The sequence below is a fragment of the Hypanus sabinus genome, chromosome 11, assembly GCF_030144855.1.
Source record: "Hypanus sabinus isolate sHypSab1 chromosome 11, sHypSab1.hap1, whole genome shotgun sequence".
NCBI lineage: Eukaryota > Metazoa > Chordata > Chondrichthyes > Myliobatiformes > Dasyatidae > Hypanus > Hypanus sabinus.
In genome coordinates this window covers 17,798,433-17,820,116 of record NC_082716.1, presented here as the reverse complement: position 1 = coordinate 17,820,116, position 21,684 = coordinate 17,798,433, and the positions used below count along the sequence as shown (strand labels likewise).

At 43.2% G+C, this 21,684-nt stretch overlaps 1 protein-coding gene across 2 annotated transcripts in view; it reads right to left on the bottom strand.

The window, feature by feature from the left end:
- Positions 1–21,684, bottom strand: part of lrrc8c (leucine rich repeat containing 8 VRAC subunit C) — a 108,660-nt gene that overhangs the window by 39,110 nt on the left and 47,866 nt on the right. For both annotated transcript variants that reach the window (XM_059983857.1, XM_059983858.1), the window contains one exon: positions 18,448–20,784. In XM_059983857.1, coding sequence (XP_059839840.1) covers positions 18,499–20,784 — 2,286 coding nt within the window. In that variant the 3' untranslated portion in view covers positions 18,448–18,498. The remainder of the gene's footprint in view (positions 1–18,447; positions 20,785–21,684) is intronic.

The following is a 21,684-nucleotide window of genomic DNA, read 5'->3' as shown; positions in this document are numbered from 1 at the left end:
TGAGAGGGTTAACATATGAGGAACGTTTGACCGCTCTTGGACTGTACTCCTTGGAGTTTAGAAGAATGACGGGGGACCTCATAGAAACATTTCGAATGTTGAAAGGCATGGACAGAGTGGATGTGGCAAAGTTGTTTCCCATGGTGGGGGGAGGCTAGTATGAGAGGACATGACTTGAGGATTGCAGGGCACCCGTTCAGAACAGAGATGCAAAGAAATTTTTTTAGCCAGAGGGTGGTAAATCTGTGGAATTTGTTGCCACGTGCGGCAGTGGAGGTCAAGTCATTGGGTGTATTTAAGGCAGAGATTGATAGGTATCTGAGTAAGGGCATCAAAGGTTATGGTGAGAAGGTGGGGGAATGGGACTAAATGGGCAAATGAATCAGCTCATGATGAAATAGTGGAGCAGACTCAATGGGCCAAATGGCCGACTTCTGCTCCTTTGCCTTATGGTCTTATGGCATGATCGGCTCCCCTGGGTCCTGCTGGGGCTCAGAGCAACTCCAAAGGAGGACCCACAGACGTTTGTGACAAAGTTGGTTTATGGGCAGCCTTTATGAGTGCCAGGCATTCCTGACGCCACAACCGCCCGGTCAGATTCTTAACAGTGTTGCACTCTCCTCAGTAAATTCAATTCCTTTTCCTATTCCTGCCTCCCATCATGGCGTACACCACTCTTGGGTTCCTGTTGATCTACCTCCTACCTTGTCTGTTTTCATCTGCCATGATGCACACCAACATCCCCTTAGGCCCCCTTACGATGGCCTGTTCTGCATTTTGGAAAAGGGAGAAAATAATTTTATCATAGATAAGAGGGTTAAAGTTGAATGTACTTCAGTAGATCTCTTTAAACTGGTCCACCAAGATTTGGAGTATTCAACTGCCATGCCTCTGGCGTCACTTGACCATGAGCATATGAACACCCCTCTGGACGAGCCAGAGGCACCTCTGTTGCATATGTGGAGTATACAGTATATCCTCCACACATGCAACACAGGACCTAAGCTGGGTGGCCTTGCCCGAGCTCCAGACAGGCTCACAACGCCGGTTTTAGAGAATTCTGGGGGGAGGGCCTGTGTAAGGTCGTGTAAATGGGGGGAATGTACATAATTCACAACCACCAACATGGAGTTGGGGTTTCACTTTAAGAGGCTGGTCTGATGTGATGACTTAATTATGTATAGATTTTTAGTACACTTTTGTGTCTGGGTTTTGGAGTTTAATAAAATGTGATACAGGTTTCATTAAACATAAAATATCTCACTTTTTTATTTGTGAAATTCTACACTGCAACATCACTCCAGTAGCTGATATGCCTTGTTCCTGTAACCACCTGAAATTCTGCCAACAATAGCTGTGTCATAAGCAAATTTATAGATTGCATTCGAGCTGTGACTAGCCACAGAGTCTTGGGGGTAGAGTGAGTAGAGCAGTGGGCTAAGCACACATCCTTGAGGGGCACCAGTGTTGTCAGTAAGGTGGAGATGTTACGTCTGATCCACACTGACGGGGTACTTCTAGCGGGTCAGTGGTGGATGCGGGTTCGATTTCAACTTTAAGAGAAATTTGGATAGGTACATGATGGCCTGGATGCAAGTCAATGGGACTGGGCAGGTTATTAGTTTGGCATGGAGTAGATGGGCCAAAGGGCCTGTTTCTGTGCTATAGTGTTCAATGACTATGACTCCAATACAAGGGAGCATAATTTTAATGTGATTGGATGAAAGTATATGGAGGATGTAAGAGGCAAGTTTCTTTACACAGAGAGTGATGAGTGCATGGAAAATTCTGCCAGGGATGGTGGTCGAGTCACATACATCAGGGGCATTTAAGAAACTCTTAGATAAGCAGAGGGATGTTGGAAAAATGGAAGGTTAAGGAGGAAGGAAGGGTTAATTTGATCTTAGAGTAGGTTAAAATGAGAACACGTGGGCCGAAGGACCTGTACTGTGTAGTCCTGTTCTACGTTCTGTAAGATAGTATCAGGTAGGATTCTCAGGGAAATAAAACTGGTAAGTGCAGGATTAGTGTAAGTGGGTGGTTGATTGGTGACTCATTGGGTTGAAGGGCATGTTTCCTTGCTATTACTCTCTGTGACGCACATCTAACCCCACCCATGGAAAGAGTTACCACCATTTACCTTCAAAACCATTCTATCATTAAAGACCTCCATCCCACAATACATGATGTCTCCTCATTACTTCTATCAAAGAGGAGGTACAGCAGCCTGCAGACACACATTCAACATTTCAGGAAGAGATTCATCCCCTCCGTCACCAGGTTTCTGAATGGGCAATAACGCCACAACCACACCCTCACCACTTTCTGCTCTCGATTTGCACTATTCGGGGTTGCGATTGTGGGAGATTTTAATTTTCCACACATAGACTGGGAAGCCCATCCTGTAGAAGGGCAGGATGGTTTAGAGTTTGTAAAATGTGTGCAGGATAGTTTCTTTGCAGCAATACATAGAGGTATCAACTAGAGAAGGGGCAGCGTTGGATCTCCTGTTAGGGAATGAGATAGGTCAGGTGATGGATATATGTGTTGGGGAGCACTTCACTTCCAGTGATCACAATGCCATTAGTTTCAATATAATTATGGAGAAGGATAGGACTAGAACCAGGGTTGAGATTTTTGATTGGAGAAAGGCTAACTTTGCGGAGATGCAAAAGGATTTAGATTTAGAGTGGATCGGGACAATTTGTTTTATGGGAAGGATGTAATAGAGAAATGGAGGTCATTTAAAGGTGAAATTTTGAAGGTACAGAATCTTAATGTTCCTGTTAGGTTGAAAGGAAAGGTTAAAAGTTTGAGAGCCATGGTTTTCAAGGGATATTGGAAACTTGGTTTGGAAAAAGAGAGATATCTACAATAAATATAGGCAGCATGGAGTAGATGAGGTGCTCGAGGAATATAAAGAATGTAGAAAGAATCTTAAAAAAGCAATTAGAAAAGCTAAAAGAAGATATGAGGTTGCTTTGGCAAGTAAGGTGAAAATAAATCCAAAGGGTTTCTACAGTTATACTAATAGCAAAAGGATGGTGAGGGATAAAATTGGTCCCTTAGAGAATCAGAGTGGACAGCTATGTGTGGAGCCAAAAGATTTTGAACGATTTCTTTTCTTTGGTATTCACTAAGAAGGATATTGAATTGTGTAAGGTAAGGGAAACAAGTAGGGTAGTTATGGAAACTATGACGATTAAAGAAAGAAACTGGTGCTTTTCAAGAATATAAAAGTGGATAAATCTCTGGATCCTGATAGGATATTCCCTAGGACCTTGAGGGAAGTTAGTGTAGAAATAGCAGGGGCTCTGGCAGAAATATTTCAAATGTCATTAGAAAAGGGGGTGGTGCCAGAGGACTGGTGTATTGCTCATGTAGTTCCATTGTTTTAAAAGGGTTCTAAGTGTAAACCTAGTAATTATCGGCCTGTAAGTTTGACGTCAGTGGTGGGTAAATTAATGGAAGGTATTCTTAGAGATGATATATATATTTATCTGGATAGACAAGGTCTGATTAGGAACAGTCAACATGGATTTGTGGTGGAAGGTCATGTTTGACAAATCTTATTGAATTTTTTGATGAGGTTACTAGGAAAGTTGAGAAGGGTAAAGCAGTGGATGTTGTCTATATGGACTTCAGTAAGGCCTTTGACGAGGTTCCACACAGAAGGTTAGGAAGGTTCAATTGTTAGGTATTAATATTGAAGTAGCAAAATGGATTCAACAGTGGCTGGATGGGAGATGCCAGAGAGCCGTGGTGGATAACTATTTGTCAGGTTGGAGGCCGGTGACTAGTGGTGTGCCTCAGGGATCTGTACTGGGTCCAATGTTGTTTGTCATGCACATTAATGATCTGGATGATGGGGTGGTAAATTGGATTAGTAATTATGCAGATGATACGAAGATAGGTGGCGTTGTGGATAATGAAGTAGGTTTTCAAAGCTTGCAGAGAGATTCAGGCCAGTTAGAAGAGTGGGCCGAAAGATGGCAGATGGAGTTTAAGCAACACACACAAAATGCTGGTGGAACACAGGCAGCATCTATAGGGAGAAGCGCTGTTGACGTTTCAGGCCGAGACCCTTCATCAGGACTTACTTCTTCAGTGTAGGCATCACTGGCAGAAGCTTCGCAGTAGTGAATTTAAAAGGCAAACATGGGGAAATCTGCATATGCTGGAAATTCAAGCAACACACACAAAATGCTGGTGGAACACAGCAGGCTAGGCAGCATCTATAGGGAGAAGTGCTGTTGACGTTTTGGGCTGAGACCCTTCGTCAGGATGGAGTTTAATGCTGGTAAGTGTGAGGTGCTACATTTTGGAAGGAATAATCCAAGTAGAAAATACATGGTAAATGGTAGAGCATTGAGGAATGCAGTGGAACAGAGTGATCTAGGAATAATGGTGCATAATTCCCTCAAGGTGGAATCTCATGTGGATCAGGTGGTGAAGAAAGCTTTTGGTATGTTGGCCTTTATAAATCAGAGCATTGAGTATAGGAGTTGGGATGTAATGTTAAAATTGTACAAGGCATTGGTAAGGCCGAATTTGGAGTATTGTGTACAGTTCTGGTCAGTGAATTATAGGAAAGATAACAACAAAATAGAGAGTGTACAGAGAAGATTTACTAGAATGTTACCTGGGTTTCAGCACTTAAGTTACAGGTAAAGGCTGAACAAGTCTTTATTCTTTGGATCGTAGAAGGTTGAGGGGGGACTTGATAGAGGTATTTAAAATAATGAGGGGGATAGATCGAGTTGACATGGATAGGCTTTTTCCATTGAGAGTGTAGGAGATTCAAACAAGAGGACATGATTTGAGAGTTAGGGGGCAAAAGTTTAAGGGTAACATGAGGGGGACTTACTTTACTCAGAGAGTGGTAGCTGTGTTGAACGAACTTCCAGTAGAAGTGGTAGAGGCAGGTTCGGTATTGTCATTTAAAGTAAAATTGGATAGGTATATAGACAGGAAAGGAATGGAGGGTTATGGGCTGAGTGCAGGCCAGTGAGAGTAAGCGTCAGCACGGACTAGAAGGGCTGAGATGCTGTTTCCGTGCTGTAATTGTTATATGGTTATATTCATTTCATCCGTCATTAAGGACCCCCATCACTCAGGACATGCCCTCTTCCCATTGCCACAATCAGGAAGGAGGGACAGAAACTCAAAGGCACACCCACAACATTTTAGGAGCAGCTTCTTCTCTGCATCTGATTTCTGAACAGACGTTGAGTCCACAAACACTACCTCACCACTTATTCATTTCCATCTTTGCACTACATGAATTACAGTAAATATACACACACACTTACTGTAATTCATGTTTCCCCCCATTATTTTGTATTTCATTGTACTGTTGCCACTTAGGGAACAAATTTCAGGACATATTCAGTGATATTATACCCGATTCTGATTATATATTATTGCAATTTATAGTATATTTTATGTATTGCACGGTCCTGTTTTTGCAAAGTGACAAATTTGATGACATACACCAGTAGTAATAAACCTGATTCTGAAATGAGACTGATATGAGATTAGGGTAGTTGTCGATGGCCAGTGCAAACTCAGGGCCGTTTTCTGTGTTGTATTTCAATGACTCTGCAATACAGAAAAACGTAGGCAGCAATATTTTAACAGTCTGTAAACTTTTATCAACAGATTTATTTTTATTATGTACAAAATGTTTTGACAAATTAAAACAGTTTTAAGGTATCATTAGGATAACTACGAAAAGACAAAGATATGGTCTGTCTAACATCCTCTGTAGTGACACCATGAGTCAAAATTTAAAACACTGTGTGCAATTTGTAACATCAAGAGTCCTCTCTCATTTCCAGTTCTGCATATCCTCCTATACACTTAAAGTGAATTAAAGAAATCTGTGTATAATTTAGGAAGGAGCATATTCAAAATCTGCACAGATTATTCTATTGAACAGACCATCTACAGGTATTCTAACATAGGTGTTTGTGCCATTCATACATTATACTCATCCAGGAAACACAATTGCACTGTTTTTTAAACTGGAATCCTGCCATCCTGGCCATGCTCTCTTCTCATTGCTGCCATCAGAAAAGATGTCCAACAGCCTTAGGCCCCTGAACCAGTGTGGATAACTTCACACTTCAACACTGTAATGATTCCACAACCTATGGACTCACTTTCAAAGACTCCTAAACTCATGTTCCCAATTTTATTTATTTATTGTGTGCTTGTCTAATTTTCTATCGTACTTGCACAGTTTGCCTTTGCCAATTGGCTGTCAGTCTTTGTGTGCGGTCTTTCATTGATTTTGATTCTGTTGTGTTTCTTTGTTCTACTGTGAATGCCCACAAGAAAATGAATTTCAAGGTAGTATATAGTGACATATACATACTTCTGGACTTTTAACAATTATTTGAACAACTTCCAAAATCATATTTGTGCTAACAATAGAAAAATCATTTTCATAAACAACACGATGCTAGACTCCTGCACAAGATTCAGTAGAAAACTCTGCTTTTCTGTTAACCCTTGCACAAAGTATCTAATTGACAGTCAACTGATTGAAAGGTGATTATAAACTGCATTATCTGAGATATTTATCAGCAACGCTGGATAAACAGGGGCCTTAGCATCGTCAATAATCCCTCCCACTCGTCCACCAAACTCTTTGACACCCTACCATCAGGGAGGAGGTGCTGTAGCATTAGGACAAAAATTATCAGAAAATGAAACAGCTTCTTTTCACAGCCCTAAGACTACTGAACTCCCTGCCATCACCCAGGTCTCATCATGTATAAAAAGCCAGTAGCATTACACTGTTTACTTTTTAATTTGAGTCATGAATGCACCTTAATATCTGTTAATTTATTTGTGGTAATATGTGTGTGTGTGCGTGTGCGTGTGCGTGTGCGTGTGCATGTGCGTGTGCGTGTGCGTGTGTGTGTGTGTGTGTGTGTGTGTGTTACATGTCCTGTGTTGTGTACCTTGGTCCGGAGGAACATTGTTTCTTTTGGCAGTTTACATGTATACAGTTGAAATGACAATAACTTTGAACTTGATTAAGCAAATACATCTTTCCTACACATATACTGTCATAAATATAGTTACATAGATACATTGGCAGTCAATTAAAACACTGTTAGGTGCTGTTCAAAAACTTAATTATATAATATTACTATTTGAAATATAATTTACTAATACAAAGTGTCCCAGTTCACATACTCAAATTTATAGCAATGTACGTCAAGAAAATACAATGTTGTGATATGTACAGTGTGATAAAAACTGACATTAAAAAAGTTTTAAAAAAGGCAATTTAATTCTAAATCAGTAGTGGATACACGTATCATACAGGTTCCAACAGGTAAACCAGTGAATCTGGAATGCAGTAATATGGTTTTTGTTACTGATGGATAATTTGGATTTTCAGGCAGAAAAAGGCAAAGTCCTTAGCTTATTATCAATGGCACAAGAATGCACAAATAATTACTATTTAGTTTGCCCTAATAAGTAAGTGCAGAGTTGAGTGATGATAATATTTTGAACACAGGAAGGCTCTCCTGCAGCTGAACAAGTAAACTTTATTCATATTGCAGGAGTGGCTAAGAAAGCAGTCCATTAATCTCATTCACCCAGTGAAAATGCTGAACCGAGTCTCTATGCATGTTTCTGGAAATCTCTACAGGACAGACTTAGCAGTCATGCAAATGACATTAGCTTCAGAAATTGCTCAATGTGTATGAGATATGGAAGTGCAGTAGAGTGAGTCTCCGCCCTGCAGGGGCTCCACTCTGTTTCAAGCTGATTGTAAAGAAGCCCTTAATCAAAACAAATGCAGCTTATTAGTGAGACGGACTTCAGAAAATGTGAGATTTATACTTACTTTGCTGATTTTTTTTAACCCTCAGTCTGAAAAGTAGTGAATTCAGTACATTTACCTGATTATAATATTATTTCAGCAGTCATGAAATAAAATAGAAATTCCCCCTGTATTGCAAACGCACAGACATCTTAAATGAGAAACATCATGAATAGTCATTCCTTTTAAATGTTTTATGAACATTTCTAAACACACATTGATCTGTTAGTTAATTCTAATGTTCTTTGGTTGAATTATTCAAAATATATTATTTACTTTGAAGATTTCACACAAAATACTTCACAGGTCTGCTATTTTTAACCTGTGGAACTTAGTATATCAAAGCAATTTATTTTTAAAAACACATTCCAAATATGAAAGGAAACGGGCACTTCTTTTGAAACAAAGCAAACAGGCAGCATCAGTAGTAAAGTGCAGAAAGCAGCCATGACCAACTTTTGACTTAACCAGCCTAGATAACCAAGTGCCCCATTTGAGACAGGGCTGGCAAAAGAGGAGTGACTGAGTAACAAAGACGCATGACATCAACTGGTCAACTTGTTTGTACTGGGTTAGAAATAAGTACTGTCTAGAAGACACAGACTGCTAGAATCTGCCGGACACTCTTCCATGGAACTTCCCAACGTTTGTTGCCTTTGGACATGTTTTTCCAGGAGCAGAGGGACATAGAACATTACAGCACAGTACAGGCCCTTCGACACACAATGCTGTGCCAACCTTTTAACCTATTCCAAGATCAATCTAATGCATCCATCCCACATAGTCCCATTTCTTTTTCATCCATGTGCCTATCTCAGACTCTCTTAAATGTAGCTGAGCCTGATGGAAGTCTACAAAATTATGAAGGAATGGACGAGGAAAATAATGATCTTTGTCCCATGGTGAGGGAGTCCAAGACCAAAGGGCATTGGTTTAAAGTGAGGGGTAGGAGCTTTAAAGGGAAACTGAAGGGGAACATTTTCAAAAAAAGATTGATTGTAATCTGGTATCCACTGCCAGAGGTGGAGGATCCTGTCTGAACATTTAAGAAGTATTTGAATTGCAAGGACATAGATGGGTGCAAAGTTTGGCATGGATGTGATGGGCCAAAAGGCATCTTTCTGCACTCAGTGAATCTATGACAAAGTCACCATAAGAATGGAAACATCATTACTCCAGCATTCAATATTTAAATAGACAGGCGTTCCTCACTCAAATTCCTGGGCACACTAGCCCAGCAGTGCAGTGGAACAATGGTGTAGTCAACCCCACTTTTAAAAGGCCAACGAGTAAGGGCCAATAACTTGTGTTTGTCAGTAGTTCCCCCTTTCCAAGAAACACTTCTGAATCACTGTCACATTAAAGACCCACAAAAGTACAGGGCACATTTCTCCATTGCTATGAAGTGGAGTTTGTGGCTAAAATTCCTACCTCAGTCAAAGGACAGGCAGGTAAACCAGTTGCTTAACTCCCTAACACAAGAGATAGCGCAGATACTGGAAATCCAGAGTAACACACACAAAATGCAGTTGGAACTCAGCAAGTCAGGGCTTCTTCCACCTTCCTATCCAACGGCGACGAAGGGTCTCGGTCCGAAACATCGGCTCTTTATGCCTCTCCATAGAAGCTGCCTGACCCGCTGACTTCCTCCAGCATTTTGTGAGTGTAGCTGAAGTCATTGCTGCTTGAAATGATATTTATCCACTGAACAATTCTCAGTGCAATTAAAAAGCAACTTACTGTGAATTCACCTCGCACCTGGCATTTCCTTTACCTGACAATGCTGGATAAGCAGAAAGATATTATTTTAAGTAACAGTTATTTTACTAGGTTTTCATGACAGTGGGTCTTTACAAATCACGTTCATCGCATTTATTTATTGACTGATTTATCTTTCGCATGATTTGAACTCGTTTGCACATTAGTGATTTGTCAATCTTTGTTATGTATATAGTTTTCATAAATTCTACAGCTTTTATTTTCCTGCAAGGAAACAAATCTCAAGGCAGTATATACTCAAGGCTCAAGGCTGTATATACACATACAGTGTATGTGCTTTGATAATAAATTTACTCTGAACTTTGGGTTTAAATCCTTGGAGGAAACTCCAGCACAAACAAAGTGATGGGGTATGCTGTTCTATTGTTAGGCTGCACGGGCTCTCTACGACATTTCGTTCTCCTTCAGTAACATCCCGAACAAGCTGAAAGGAAAAAAAAACGTGCAGCAGGCTAGCCTCCATCTGTCTGACTGGGACCACACTTTGGCTTAAGAACCAGAGGGAGGCTGAAGGATCCTCTTTTAATTCTATGGGTTTTGGATTGCATTTCCACTATGTATAACAGCAGCAGATCGAAAATGAATAGGACCGAGATACTGGTTTGAGTGTACACATAAAATAGAAAGGATAGTTGGACTTCAGTGCAACAACTGCTAATACCAAGAATGATTTTCTTCAAAGAGCCTGTAGAGGTATGATGGGATAATTGGCCACCCTCTATGTGGTAGTATCTTTTAAATTCTCAGTCATAGACAGAGTAATAGCAATATTTACTCATATAATCAGAGAAAAGTTAAGTGTGACACTTGTGGGCTGCCCAATACAATTCTCACTGATTTGATTTGACAGAAAAGTTGCATTTCATTGTATGTTTCGATGCACGTGTGACATTTTCACAACATATACCAGTGATATTAAACCTGATTCTGATTCTCATAAATAGCCAATCTAATCTTTATCTTTGATAACATCTGGGTTCTGACCTAACTGGAATTCAGAAGAATGAGGAGGCGGGGATTGCAATGAAACTTAACTAAAGTTGAAAGGACAAGATAGAGCAGATGTGGAGAGAATGCTTCCTAAAATGGGGGAGTCTACAACCAGAGGGACTTCTATTTAGAATGGAGATGAGGAGGAATTCCTTTAGCCAGAGACTGGCAAATCTGTGGAATTCATCGCCACAGGCAGCTTTGGAAGCTGAGTCTTTGTGTATACTTAAGGCAGAAGTTGATAGGTTCTTAATTAATCAGGCCATTGAGGAATATGGGAAGAAGGCAGGAGATTGGGGCTGAGAGGGAAATGAAGCAGACTCGATGGGCCAAATGGCTTAATTCTGCTCCTATATCTTATGGTGTATGGTCTTAGATGGGTCTCTTGTTTCAAGCATAAGCTTATTTCTGACTGTAAAAGCCCTTTTAATATGGAATTTCATTTCACTCCATTCCTCTGAAGAGCCATTAGTACATTTATTCCATTATTTTTGCAATGACTGACAAAGGAGGAGGACATTAACTCTGGCACAAACTTGTTATTACACAAACTGTAGTTATAACAGCCGGATCCACAAGGTTTCCCTTGGCTTTATCCCACTTTTCCTACAGCTTCTTCTGGTTTTCAGGAGATCCTTATGAAATCAGTGACAATGGCCTGCACAGTATCCTAAATCTACTAATGCTGCCCTCTAACAGGAATTTCTCTCATGCCTGAGTGACATTTTGGTGCTTGGGAAAGACGTGATAAAATATTTACCAGGTGTTATTACATGGAACTCTGCCATGGGCGGTGCCAAGCCTGGCCGCCAAAGGAAGGAGGGTTGGGCAAGGGGCTAGCAACCCCATCCTGTAAAAACCAAGAGCTACACAAATGCCAACCGAAGCTCCAAAGTCTTCCTGGGAGAGGAAGGGTCTACGAAAATGGGCTGCACGGGAACAAGTTGAAAGACTGGCCCAGCACAAAGGCTTCTAGTGAGCTGCTGTCGGTGGTGTATGCCCCAGTAGGGGTGAAGGGCCTAGGCCATTATATGAGTAATAGATGAGTGGTAATTTTCATTGGCTAGTTACAGATTTATAACCCAGAGTTTAACTTGCCAACTAGTTAATTATGTTAATTACAAACCAATAACTTTTAGGGTGGAAACTGGCCCTTTGGGTACCCCATTGTGCCAACTATGTTGTCTGATTGAGTCAGTGCTATTGACTGCATTTGGCCCCTATCCCTTTAAACTAGGGACATGACAGAAGGCAGAGTGATGAAGCTAGAATGGAAATGAATGCATCACTCCTCTCTACAGCCCTTCATCATCTCTCCCCCATGCACTGCGCCTCTTCATGCTTATGCTCCACTCCTCAAACCTGCACTGACACCGTCAATGTGTTTTCACCTGCCCTGCTGCTCGCGAGAGGAGTTCCCTTGCCAAGAGTCATTGTCACTTTATCATTTCCCTTCAGCGTCACCTTTGCTCAGATACTCCTGCACTTGGTGTCACCTTAGTATAAGCAGTCTATGTATACAAATGTAAGCTACCCATATGTACCTACACGTGGCCACGCTCAAACAGTTAATGCACATTGTATTTCATAGGACTGTTTTTATATTGTGGATTTTTATTGTGTTCTTTATGGTTAATGTGTTTTTATGGTGTATCAGATCCAGAATTAATCACTCTGTTCTCCTTTACACTCATATACTGAAGAAAGGCAATAAACAGTTTTGAAACTTGAACTATGGGTCAGACAGTGTTGACAATAAAGCTTTAGTAGCATTGGGGCTAAACTACTGCTCTTGTATCCTGAGGCGTAGACCCTTGATCTGGAGACGAGCTTAAACCTCATCACAGCAACTGGGGAATTAGAACTTGAGTAAGTACATAAACCCAAGAAGGATTGAGACAAGTGAAGCTTCCCCATCTCCCCTCCATCCCCATCTTAACTAAATTTTACAGGAGCACCATTGAGAGCATCCTGACAAGCTGCATCTCCATCTGGTATGAGAGCAGTAGAGCATTGGACTGGAAGTCCCTATAAAAGGCTGTGAGAATGGCTGAGAGGATTATAAGGGGTCTTCCTACCATCTATCAGGGACATTTATCAGGAGCACTGCGTACGCAGGGCCCTTAATATTATTAAGGATCCCACCCATTCATCCAGCTTCCTTTAACTTTCTACCATCAGGCAAGGGACTCCGATTCATAAAGGCAAGAACGGTCAGGATGGGAAACAGTTTCTTCCCTCAGGCCATTAAGCTTCTGAACTCCCTGCTGCACTGCATTCGAAGTGTCACTGATTAATCTGTTCTGTACATTTCAATATTTAATTTATGCACCTTGTTTACTTATGCGTAATTCAACTGTATATTTTATCCTTGCGGTCCTAAGTTAATGTGCGTTATTTGTGTTTTATATGTACTACTGTGCTTTAGGTTCGGAGAAGCATTATCTCATTTTATGATATACATTTATATACTTAAATGACAATAAACTTGACTTGATCTGGAACTTTGGGAACAGTGACCATGAAAGGATTTGGTTGACTTCAATACCACCTGATTCAGTAATGTCCTTCAGGTAAGCATATCTGCCACCCTCACTGGGTCTGGTCTCTACACTCAGTGGCCACTCTATTAGGTATGCCTGCTTGTTAAAGCCAAGATCTAATCAGCCAATCATGTGGCAGCAACTCAATGCATAGAAGTACGCAGACTTGGTCAGGAGGTTCATCTGTCGTTCAGACCACACATCAGAATGGGAAAGAAATGTGATCTACGTGACTTTGATCGTGGACTGTTGTTGGTGCCAGATGGGGAGGTTTGAGTATCTTAGAAACTGCAGATCTCCTGGGATTTTCACACCCAACAGTCTTTAGAGTTTACAGAGACTGGTGCGAAAAACAAAAAAAAACATTCAGTGAGCGGAGTTCTGTGGGTACAAATGCCTTATCAAGGAGAATGGCCAGACTAGCCCAAGCTGACCGGAAGGCATCAGTAACTCAAATAGCCACACAGTACACACAACATGTCAGTTCTTGAAGTGGATGGGCCACAGCGGCAGAATACCACAAATATACACTCAGTGGCCACTTTATTAAGTAGAGGAGGTACTTAACGAAGTGGTTACTGAGTATATATCACTGCAGGCACTTGTTCTGAACGAGTCGCTAATCCAGAAGAACCCAGGGAAGGGATAATGAAATATAAATCTGACCCTGGGAGCTTAGTTTTTATAATGAGCATATCCTGACATATAAGACTGTTAGCTTTAATATGCGAATTAAAAATCATCTGCAGTTCTCACTTAAGAGATAAAGGAATGTGTTGTGGATTTTGTCGGGATTTAGGGATGCAAAGAGGAAGTCCTTGAGTCATAATTATACAGCATAGATCCTGGCCATTCGGCCCAAGTCAAATTGCCCAACTGTTTGCCCATGTTCCTTGACACATACCCATCCATGTACCTGTCTAAATGCAGTTTAACACACTCGTCATTATCTTTAAGATGTAATCCATTTTCTTACCATTAGGTGAAGAAAAAAATGGTTTTACCCACAGTACCACAATGTGGAATAAAGCAGCTAAGTGCTAAATTGTACATGTATTCTTGTGCTATGTAAAAAAATCGGAATGACATCAGATATATTACAGAAGTATGAACATGACATTCAGACCAATCATCCAGCTAAATTCATCTGGAACTCGACATCTACCTAAGTTCTTGAAGCAAATAATTAATGTAATGCTAAATTAAAAAGCAGGCCTAACAGCCTCTGTGGAGAGAGAAGCAGAGTTAACATTTCAGCTCTGATCACTTTTTATCCACCTGAAGCGTTATCTCCTCCAAAGGACCACAACCTTGTCATTGGGTTTGGAGGCTTGCGGGCCTCAGTAACCAGAAGATCTTAGTTGACTGGAGTCAGGGCTTTATGCTTTGGCTCTTGGAGGGGTCACCCATGCCAAACAGGTCAATGGTTAGAGGCCAGACTGACAGTGGTCCACCAATCCTCCAGGTTCGGGGGTTCAGCTCAGGGCCAACAACCCTGACTGGTCAAACAAAATTGTTACAGAGACAGCAATGAAGAATCCTTCTACATCTGAGTGCAACAGTATTTCTAAGTCTCCACCAAGTTCTTGTATGGCTGACAGTGGTGAAAACCGAGAGGAAGCTACTGACACGATGAAGGAAGCCCTGAACACCACCAGAGATGGAGGACCTTCATTGCTGCCCTACATGCCAGTGGTGTAATGAGCAGTAAGTAAATTAGTGAAATATTAACTCTTTTTTCTCTCCCCAAGGATCATGTCCACACTTTTGCTTATCTCCAGCATTTTCTGTGTTTTTGTAAAATCAACATCGACAGTATTTTTCTTTTGGAAAAGTGACAGAGTTAACATTCTTTCAGTAACCCAAGGCAATAAAGCGACACTTCCTCCATAAATACTTCTCTCAATATTTTAACAAAATCAGAATTTGCTGCAAAACCTCAGCAGGTCAGGCAGTGTCCATGTAAAGAGAAAGCATCAATACCAATGTCTGAGACCCTTATTATCGTTTGCCGTCATTACTTACTCGCTCACTGGTTTCTGCTTCAGTTTGACATTGGGACTGTTCAGGCCAATGATGGGTGCTTTGCACCCTCTGCTGTTGAAGCAACTGTACTATCACCTTGGATCCAGTCTAAAAGGCACTGACTTCAAGAAAACCGTCCAATGAGCAACTCACATTGCAGGATCTGCAGTCACCTGTGGCTACTGTGCAAACAATGCCCATTGCAAGCTCTCTGTAAGCGAGGAACAAGTTAAGGCTATTGCAATTAAAATTAATTGGCCAATGGGAAACATGGTTCAATACGTAGGAACAGCTTTCTAGAAAAACACATGTATACTTTGACTGCTAGGGTCAAGGTGTGTGCAAGGTACAATATCAGTGGTGGGGGGGGTGGGGTGTCAAACGTCAATCCTCCACAATGACTTGCATCCCTCTATCATGCCGTAGCAGCTGCAACGAGGCAGCAAGGTCGCATTTACAAACGTCAAAAAGGGAGGCGACTGTGTTTGTTGTCGGTGACACAAAACGCATGAGACAGCAACTGCTCCCTTGCTCCCCATGGAGTGAATGCACAGGAATGACACACGGGTTCAGATTAATAGGCTTGGACTTTATTCCCTGGAGCGTAGGAGAACGGCGGGGGGGGGGGGGGGGGTGGAGATTTGATAGAATCATTACAAAATTCTGAAGGGTACAGTTAGGGTGAATGCAAGCAGGCTTTCTTCCACTGAGGTTGGGTAGAACTACAACCAGAGGTCATAGGTTAAGGGTGAAAAGTGAATTATCTAAAGGGAACATGAGGGGGAAGTCCTTCATTCAGAGGGAGGAGCTGGTGGATGTGGGTTTAATTTCAACATCTAAGAAAAATTTGGACAGGTACATGAATGGGAGGGGTATGGAGGGCTATGGTCCAGGTGCAAGTCAGTGGGACTAGGCAGAATAATAGCTTGGCCTGAACTAGATGGGCTGAAGGGGCTGTTTCTGTGCTATAGTGCTCCATGACAATAGGACTCACAGGAGACTGCAGATGCTGGAATCTGGAGCAACTAACAAGCCGCCACAAGAACGCAGCAGACAGTCAGTCGAGGCTTTGAGCTGAAACCGCTCTTCAGGACTTTGGCAAAGAGACGGTTGATGTTTTGCAACTGATGCAGGATCTCTGTCTCTCAGACGCTTGCTCAGCCTGCTGAATTCGTCCAGCAGTTTGTTCTTTTGACTATAAGCAGGGACTGATCCCAGAACCAGCAACCAAAGACCAAATGCTAGCTTGCCCTCTTCCCCACAAATAAAACATTTGTGTATATACACTAAATTAATGAGTACACATACATAAGTATATGATAAACATAAGATGCAGGAAATCCTGAGCAACATACACAAAATGCTGGAAGAACTCAGTAAGTCAGGCAGCATCTATGGAGGGGAATAAACAGTCGATGTTTTGGGCTGAGAAGTTGACTATTTATTTCCCACCATAGATGAACCTACCCACTCCAAGATCAATCTAACCCCTCTCTCCCACATAACAATCCATTTTTCTTTCATCCGTCCACTCCCTCCCTCTGCAATTTCCACAATTCAAGCATCTCACCCCCTTAACGCCCTCTTGTTGAAGGACCTCAACCCAAACGGTGGACCACCCCTTTTCCTCCAGAGATGCTGCTCAACCTGCTGGGTCCTCCAGCAGCTTGCTTACAACTCTCTGCCACTGCAGCCCTCCCTCACCCAACAGCCTCTATTTTAACACTCTTATCCCACCCAACATCAATCTGGGGTCACTGGAATCGCAATAATTGACTGCGTCCCCAGAAGGTATTCATGCTAGTTCCGCATTCCCAGCTCTGGTGCGGGGCATTTCTTCTTTCCAAGTCCAGGCACCTTCTGTAATAACATGCACAAGATGCTGGAGGAACTCAGCGAGTCAGGCAGCATCTATGGACAGGGTCAATGTTTTGGGCTGAGACCCTTCATGAGGACCAGAAAGGATTGGGGGAAGAAGCCAGAATTGAGATATAAGCCCTGAGATTTGTTGCTGTACAGGAAGTGAGCTCCAGTAAACCCACCCTCCTAGTCTCTAGATGAACAAATACATATATAGTTCCACAATTCCTCGCTGATATCCGATCCGTTGCCTTAAATCTGGAACCTCCCTGCCTGGGTCACGCAACCCCATTGCCTCGAGTGCGAGGGCTTTTCTTTCCTTTCCAAGCAGTGCTTCAAACCACTGATCTGCCCAGAAAACCTTTACCTCTCTATCTTATACCCTTCCACCTCACCCTTTACTCTTCTTCTGGCGGCACCCAGCCTTCAGGACCCCGAACACCTAGGGCATACCCTCTTCTCATTGCTGCCATCAGGGAGGAGGTCCAGGAGCCCGGAGACACACACTCAACATTTCAGGGACAGCTTCTTCCCCTCTGCCGTCAGATCTCTGAATGATCTATGAACCCCTGAACACTACCTCATTATCTTTGCTCTCTTTTTACACTACCTAAACCTTTTGTTTGCACTTCTTATAATTTATAACTTTTGACCTCTTCTGCCTCACCATTTTGCACTACTTACTTATTTTTTGATTATTTCTTATTGTAGCTTATAGTATATTTTATATATTGCACTGTACCTCTGCCACAAAGCACAACAAAATTTCTTGATATATATCGGTAATAACAAAGCTGACTCTGAATGGGGTTCTTCAGCCTAGTGATACGTTGCATCTTCTTGTGCAGCTTTGTCAGGTAAAGCCCTTCCAAAAGGCACATTATTTTCCCAAGTTATTATTTTATCTCTATAAATAAGTTTGGATAAAACCACCCAACAGTTTGCTGAGTGCTGAAATCCTGGTATCATAAATATTACCTATATTTAAAGGCTGGGAGACACCTGTCAACACCCCTCCTCCCGTGCTCCCAAAAAACGTGGCACAGTTAAGATGCACAGTAACATTATTCCCAGCAGAAGCGAGACACCAAGAGTGCTATTCCATCTGTTGTCTCACACGGGCGCAGCTAAAAATATATATATATATGTATAAAATAATGAATTTTTAAAATATGAGGTTAATGTTAAAAAATAATGCTGGTGAATTTGACTGGATGAGAAGTGATAAAGAAACTTAACATTGAGCGGGCAGTTGTATAAACACAAGAAGTTGGAAATCCAGAGTAACACACACACAGAATGCTGAAGGGACTCAGCAGGTGGGGCAGCATCTATGGAGAGGAATAAACGGCTGACGTTTTGGGCCGTGACCCTTCATCAGGACTGCCTCTTCCTTGCACTCACCCAGGAGCCCCGGGTTAGTGCAGGGGCCGGGGACTGGGACCACCTTCCACTCTACTCCGCCCTCATCTGTTCTCTGACGTCGCAAGGCAGCCCGTCGAAGAGGGTATCCTCCACCAGCAGCCCGCTGCGCTTCAGCGAGCGGCAGTCGCCCAGCTCCCTGGGTAGCGCCTCCAAGTGGTTGCCCTTCAGCTCCAGCAGGGTCAGCAGTGCCAGGTTGCCAATCTTAGGCGACAAGATGGAGAGGCTGTTGCGGCCGATCCTCAGCACCTTGAGCTTCTTGCAGAAGTAGAGTTCATCAGGGAGGGTCTCCACCTTGTTGCCCGTGATGCAGAAGTCCTGCAGGTTCTGCAGCACCCCAATCTCCGGCGGGATGAACCGGATGTCGTTGTGGCCCAGGTCCAGAGTCCGCAGCTTGTTGCACAGGAAGAGGTGCGAGGGCAGCACCTCGATCTTGTTGTAGCTGAAGTACAAGCACTCCAAGCTGCTCAGCTTCTTGATGTGCTCCGGGATGTAAGTTATACTGTTGTGCCACAGCTTGAGGCAGGCGAGCTTGCGGCAGTGCTGGAAGCTGATGATTTCCTCCACCGACCGCAGGTTGTTCTCCTTCAGGTCCAGCTCCTGCAGGCTGGTCAGGCTGAACACAGCGTGGGGGATCCGCTCCAGATCGCAGTGCACCAGGCTCAGCTCTGCCAGGTTGGTTAGCTTCTTCAGACTGTTGAGCATGACCAGCTTCGTGCCGTCATTCTGGATGCACAGAGTCTGGAGGTGGCTGGAGGTTTCAACGATGGACGGCGGGACCTTGGTCAGGTTGCTCTTGATGCACAGGACCTTGAGGCTTTTGAGCTCCCGTAACGACTCCAGCGTGATGTTCTTGGACAGGTCGGGGCTCAGGGTGCCTTGGAGGTGCAGCTCTTCCAGGCACTTCATGCTGTAGATCCAGTTGGGCAGCTCCCGCATGTCGTCGAACTTGACCCTCAAGACCTTGAGGTTGTCCTTCAGGAAGGCCAGCGCCGCGCTGTGGATCTTCACGGAGCACTGGTACAGCGAGAGCTCCTGGAGCCCCTCCAGCTGCACGATGGTCGCCGGGATGGTCACGTTGTTGATGATCTCCAGCCTCAGGGACTGCAGCTCCGTCAGCTCGAACACCGTGTCGGGCAGCCCGGACAGCATGAAGAGCTGCAGCTCCAGCCGGTTCTGGCTGTTGGTCTGCAGCCTCTGCCGCAGCTTGTCCGGGGTCCACTCGTTGTTGAGGTTCAGCTGCTTGAGTTTGTTCTCGCTCACCTCGGAGAGGAAGACGGCGAACCTCTTGGAGTACAGGGGGTCGTACTGGTCGATGAGGTGCAGCATGAAAGCGAAGTCGTTCTTGACGTCGGGGATGTCGTCGATGCCCGTCTCGTGCCGGACGTACTCGAAGGAGTATTCCTTAAGGGAACGGTAGAAGAGCCAGTAGAGGGTGTAAAGGCAGGTCAAGCCGTAAACACTGACAAAGCACAGATAGCAGATGGACAGCTTGGAGAACAAGTGTGCCATGGTGTGGTTGCAAGAAAACCTACGGTAGCCGGTCATCTCCTGAATGTTGACCTCACAATCCACCATGAAGTTGACCTTGGACACCAGGATGCTGTTGTAGACCACGATGAAAATGAACTTAATGACTTTGATGATGGTCTGGCGCACATACATGGAATACAGGAGATCTCCTTCTTCCACATGCAGTCGGAACTTCTTGACCTTCTCAAACAAAGCCTTGGCTTGCTCACCTTCCTTCTGGTCCAGGGCACTTACGGCTGGTTTCTCCACCACTATCTTCTCGGGAATGGAGCGCAGCGACTGGGTCTTGGCCAGATTACCCTCCGAGACAGACAGGCCTGGCGCTACCTTGACCGCGTTGTTCACCTCACCGCCCTTGCTGTCCTTCTCCTCTGGATTCTCGCCAGAGACCTCGGAGAGAGCGCGGGTCGTCCAGGGAGAGTCAAAGCACTTGCCCAAGATTGAGATGAAATGCTCTATCTTGGAGCTGGACCCGGGGAACTTGAACCAAAAGTTGCTGCACAGCATGAAAATCAGGGTGTGTATCAGGACGAGATAGGGGAAGTACTTGGCGTACCAGTGCAGGGCCCGCTCATAGCACATTTGGTTTATGAAGCTGTACTGTTGGAGGTCGAGGTTAGTCTTCAATCCTTTCATTTCATTGGTAGAAGCTGACATCGGTGTTTGTGACGGGGTGGGTGTCGTGTATTTACTGGAAGAAATGTTGACCAGAGTTTGGTTTGGAACAGGATGCAGATTATAATGTGAAGTTCGTTTCGGGAGACAAATAATCTTGTCTTGCATCACCTGGGAAAGGGAGAAACCCAAGGCATTATAATGGATAATGTTTGTGCTAGTTTAAATTGACATACTTAACAAAAGAGTCACGTTATTTTTAGAAATTACACCATGAAAACTGCCCACTCTTTTCATTACTCTGCTGCTAGCCTAAGCTTTACAGTCCCTGTACCAAAAAAAATGCAGGAAGTATGAGAGTGAAATGCTGAAAATGCTCAGCGGGTCAGACAGCATCTATGTAGAGAGAAAACAAATTAATATTTCATGTTATCTGATCAAAAAAAACAATTTGATCATTATCCACATTATTTTTGTTGCTTTTGTAAAGGACATTCAGGCCGCAGAGTACTTCACAGTTAATGAGATACATTGGAAATGTGATCGACGTTGTAATGCAGGAAGATAGAACATGAAACATGCCAGCACAGTGCAGGGGCCTCCAGCTCACGATATTGTGCCAAGCCTTTTATCTATTTTATTATTCCAAGACCTGTCTACCATACCCTCTCCAAAGCCTCTATTTCATTCGTCCGCCTAATAAAGTTCAAAGTACATTTATTATCAAAGAATGTATACATCATACAAGATTCATCTCCTTACAGGCAGCAACAAGACAAGAAGCCCAGAAGACCCATTAAAAAAGTCTAACAAACACCCAATGTGCAGAGGCAGAAAAAAAAGTAAGCAAATAGCATTTCGAACGAAAGTCAGTCCTCACACTAATCTTAGCCTATCTAAGAGCCTTTTCTTTTTTTGCTGGCTATTTAGAATTAGAATTTATTTAAATCTTTCGTCCATCCCACAACATGAGGGAGTAAAAATCTAGCGACATGACTAAGTTGCAAAGTACAGACGTGTGAATTTAGAAGTCTAATGGCTTGTAGAAAGAAGCTGTCCCATAGTCTGCCG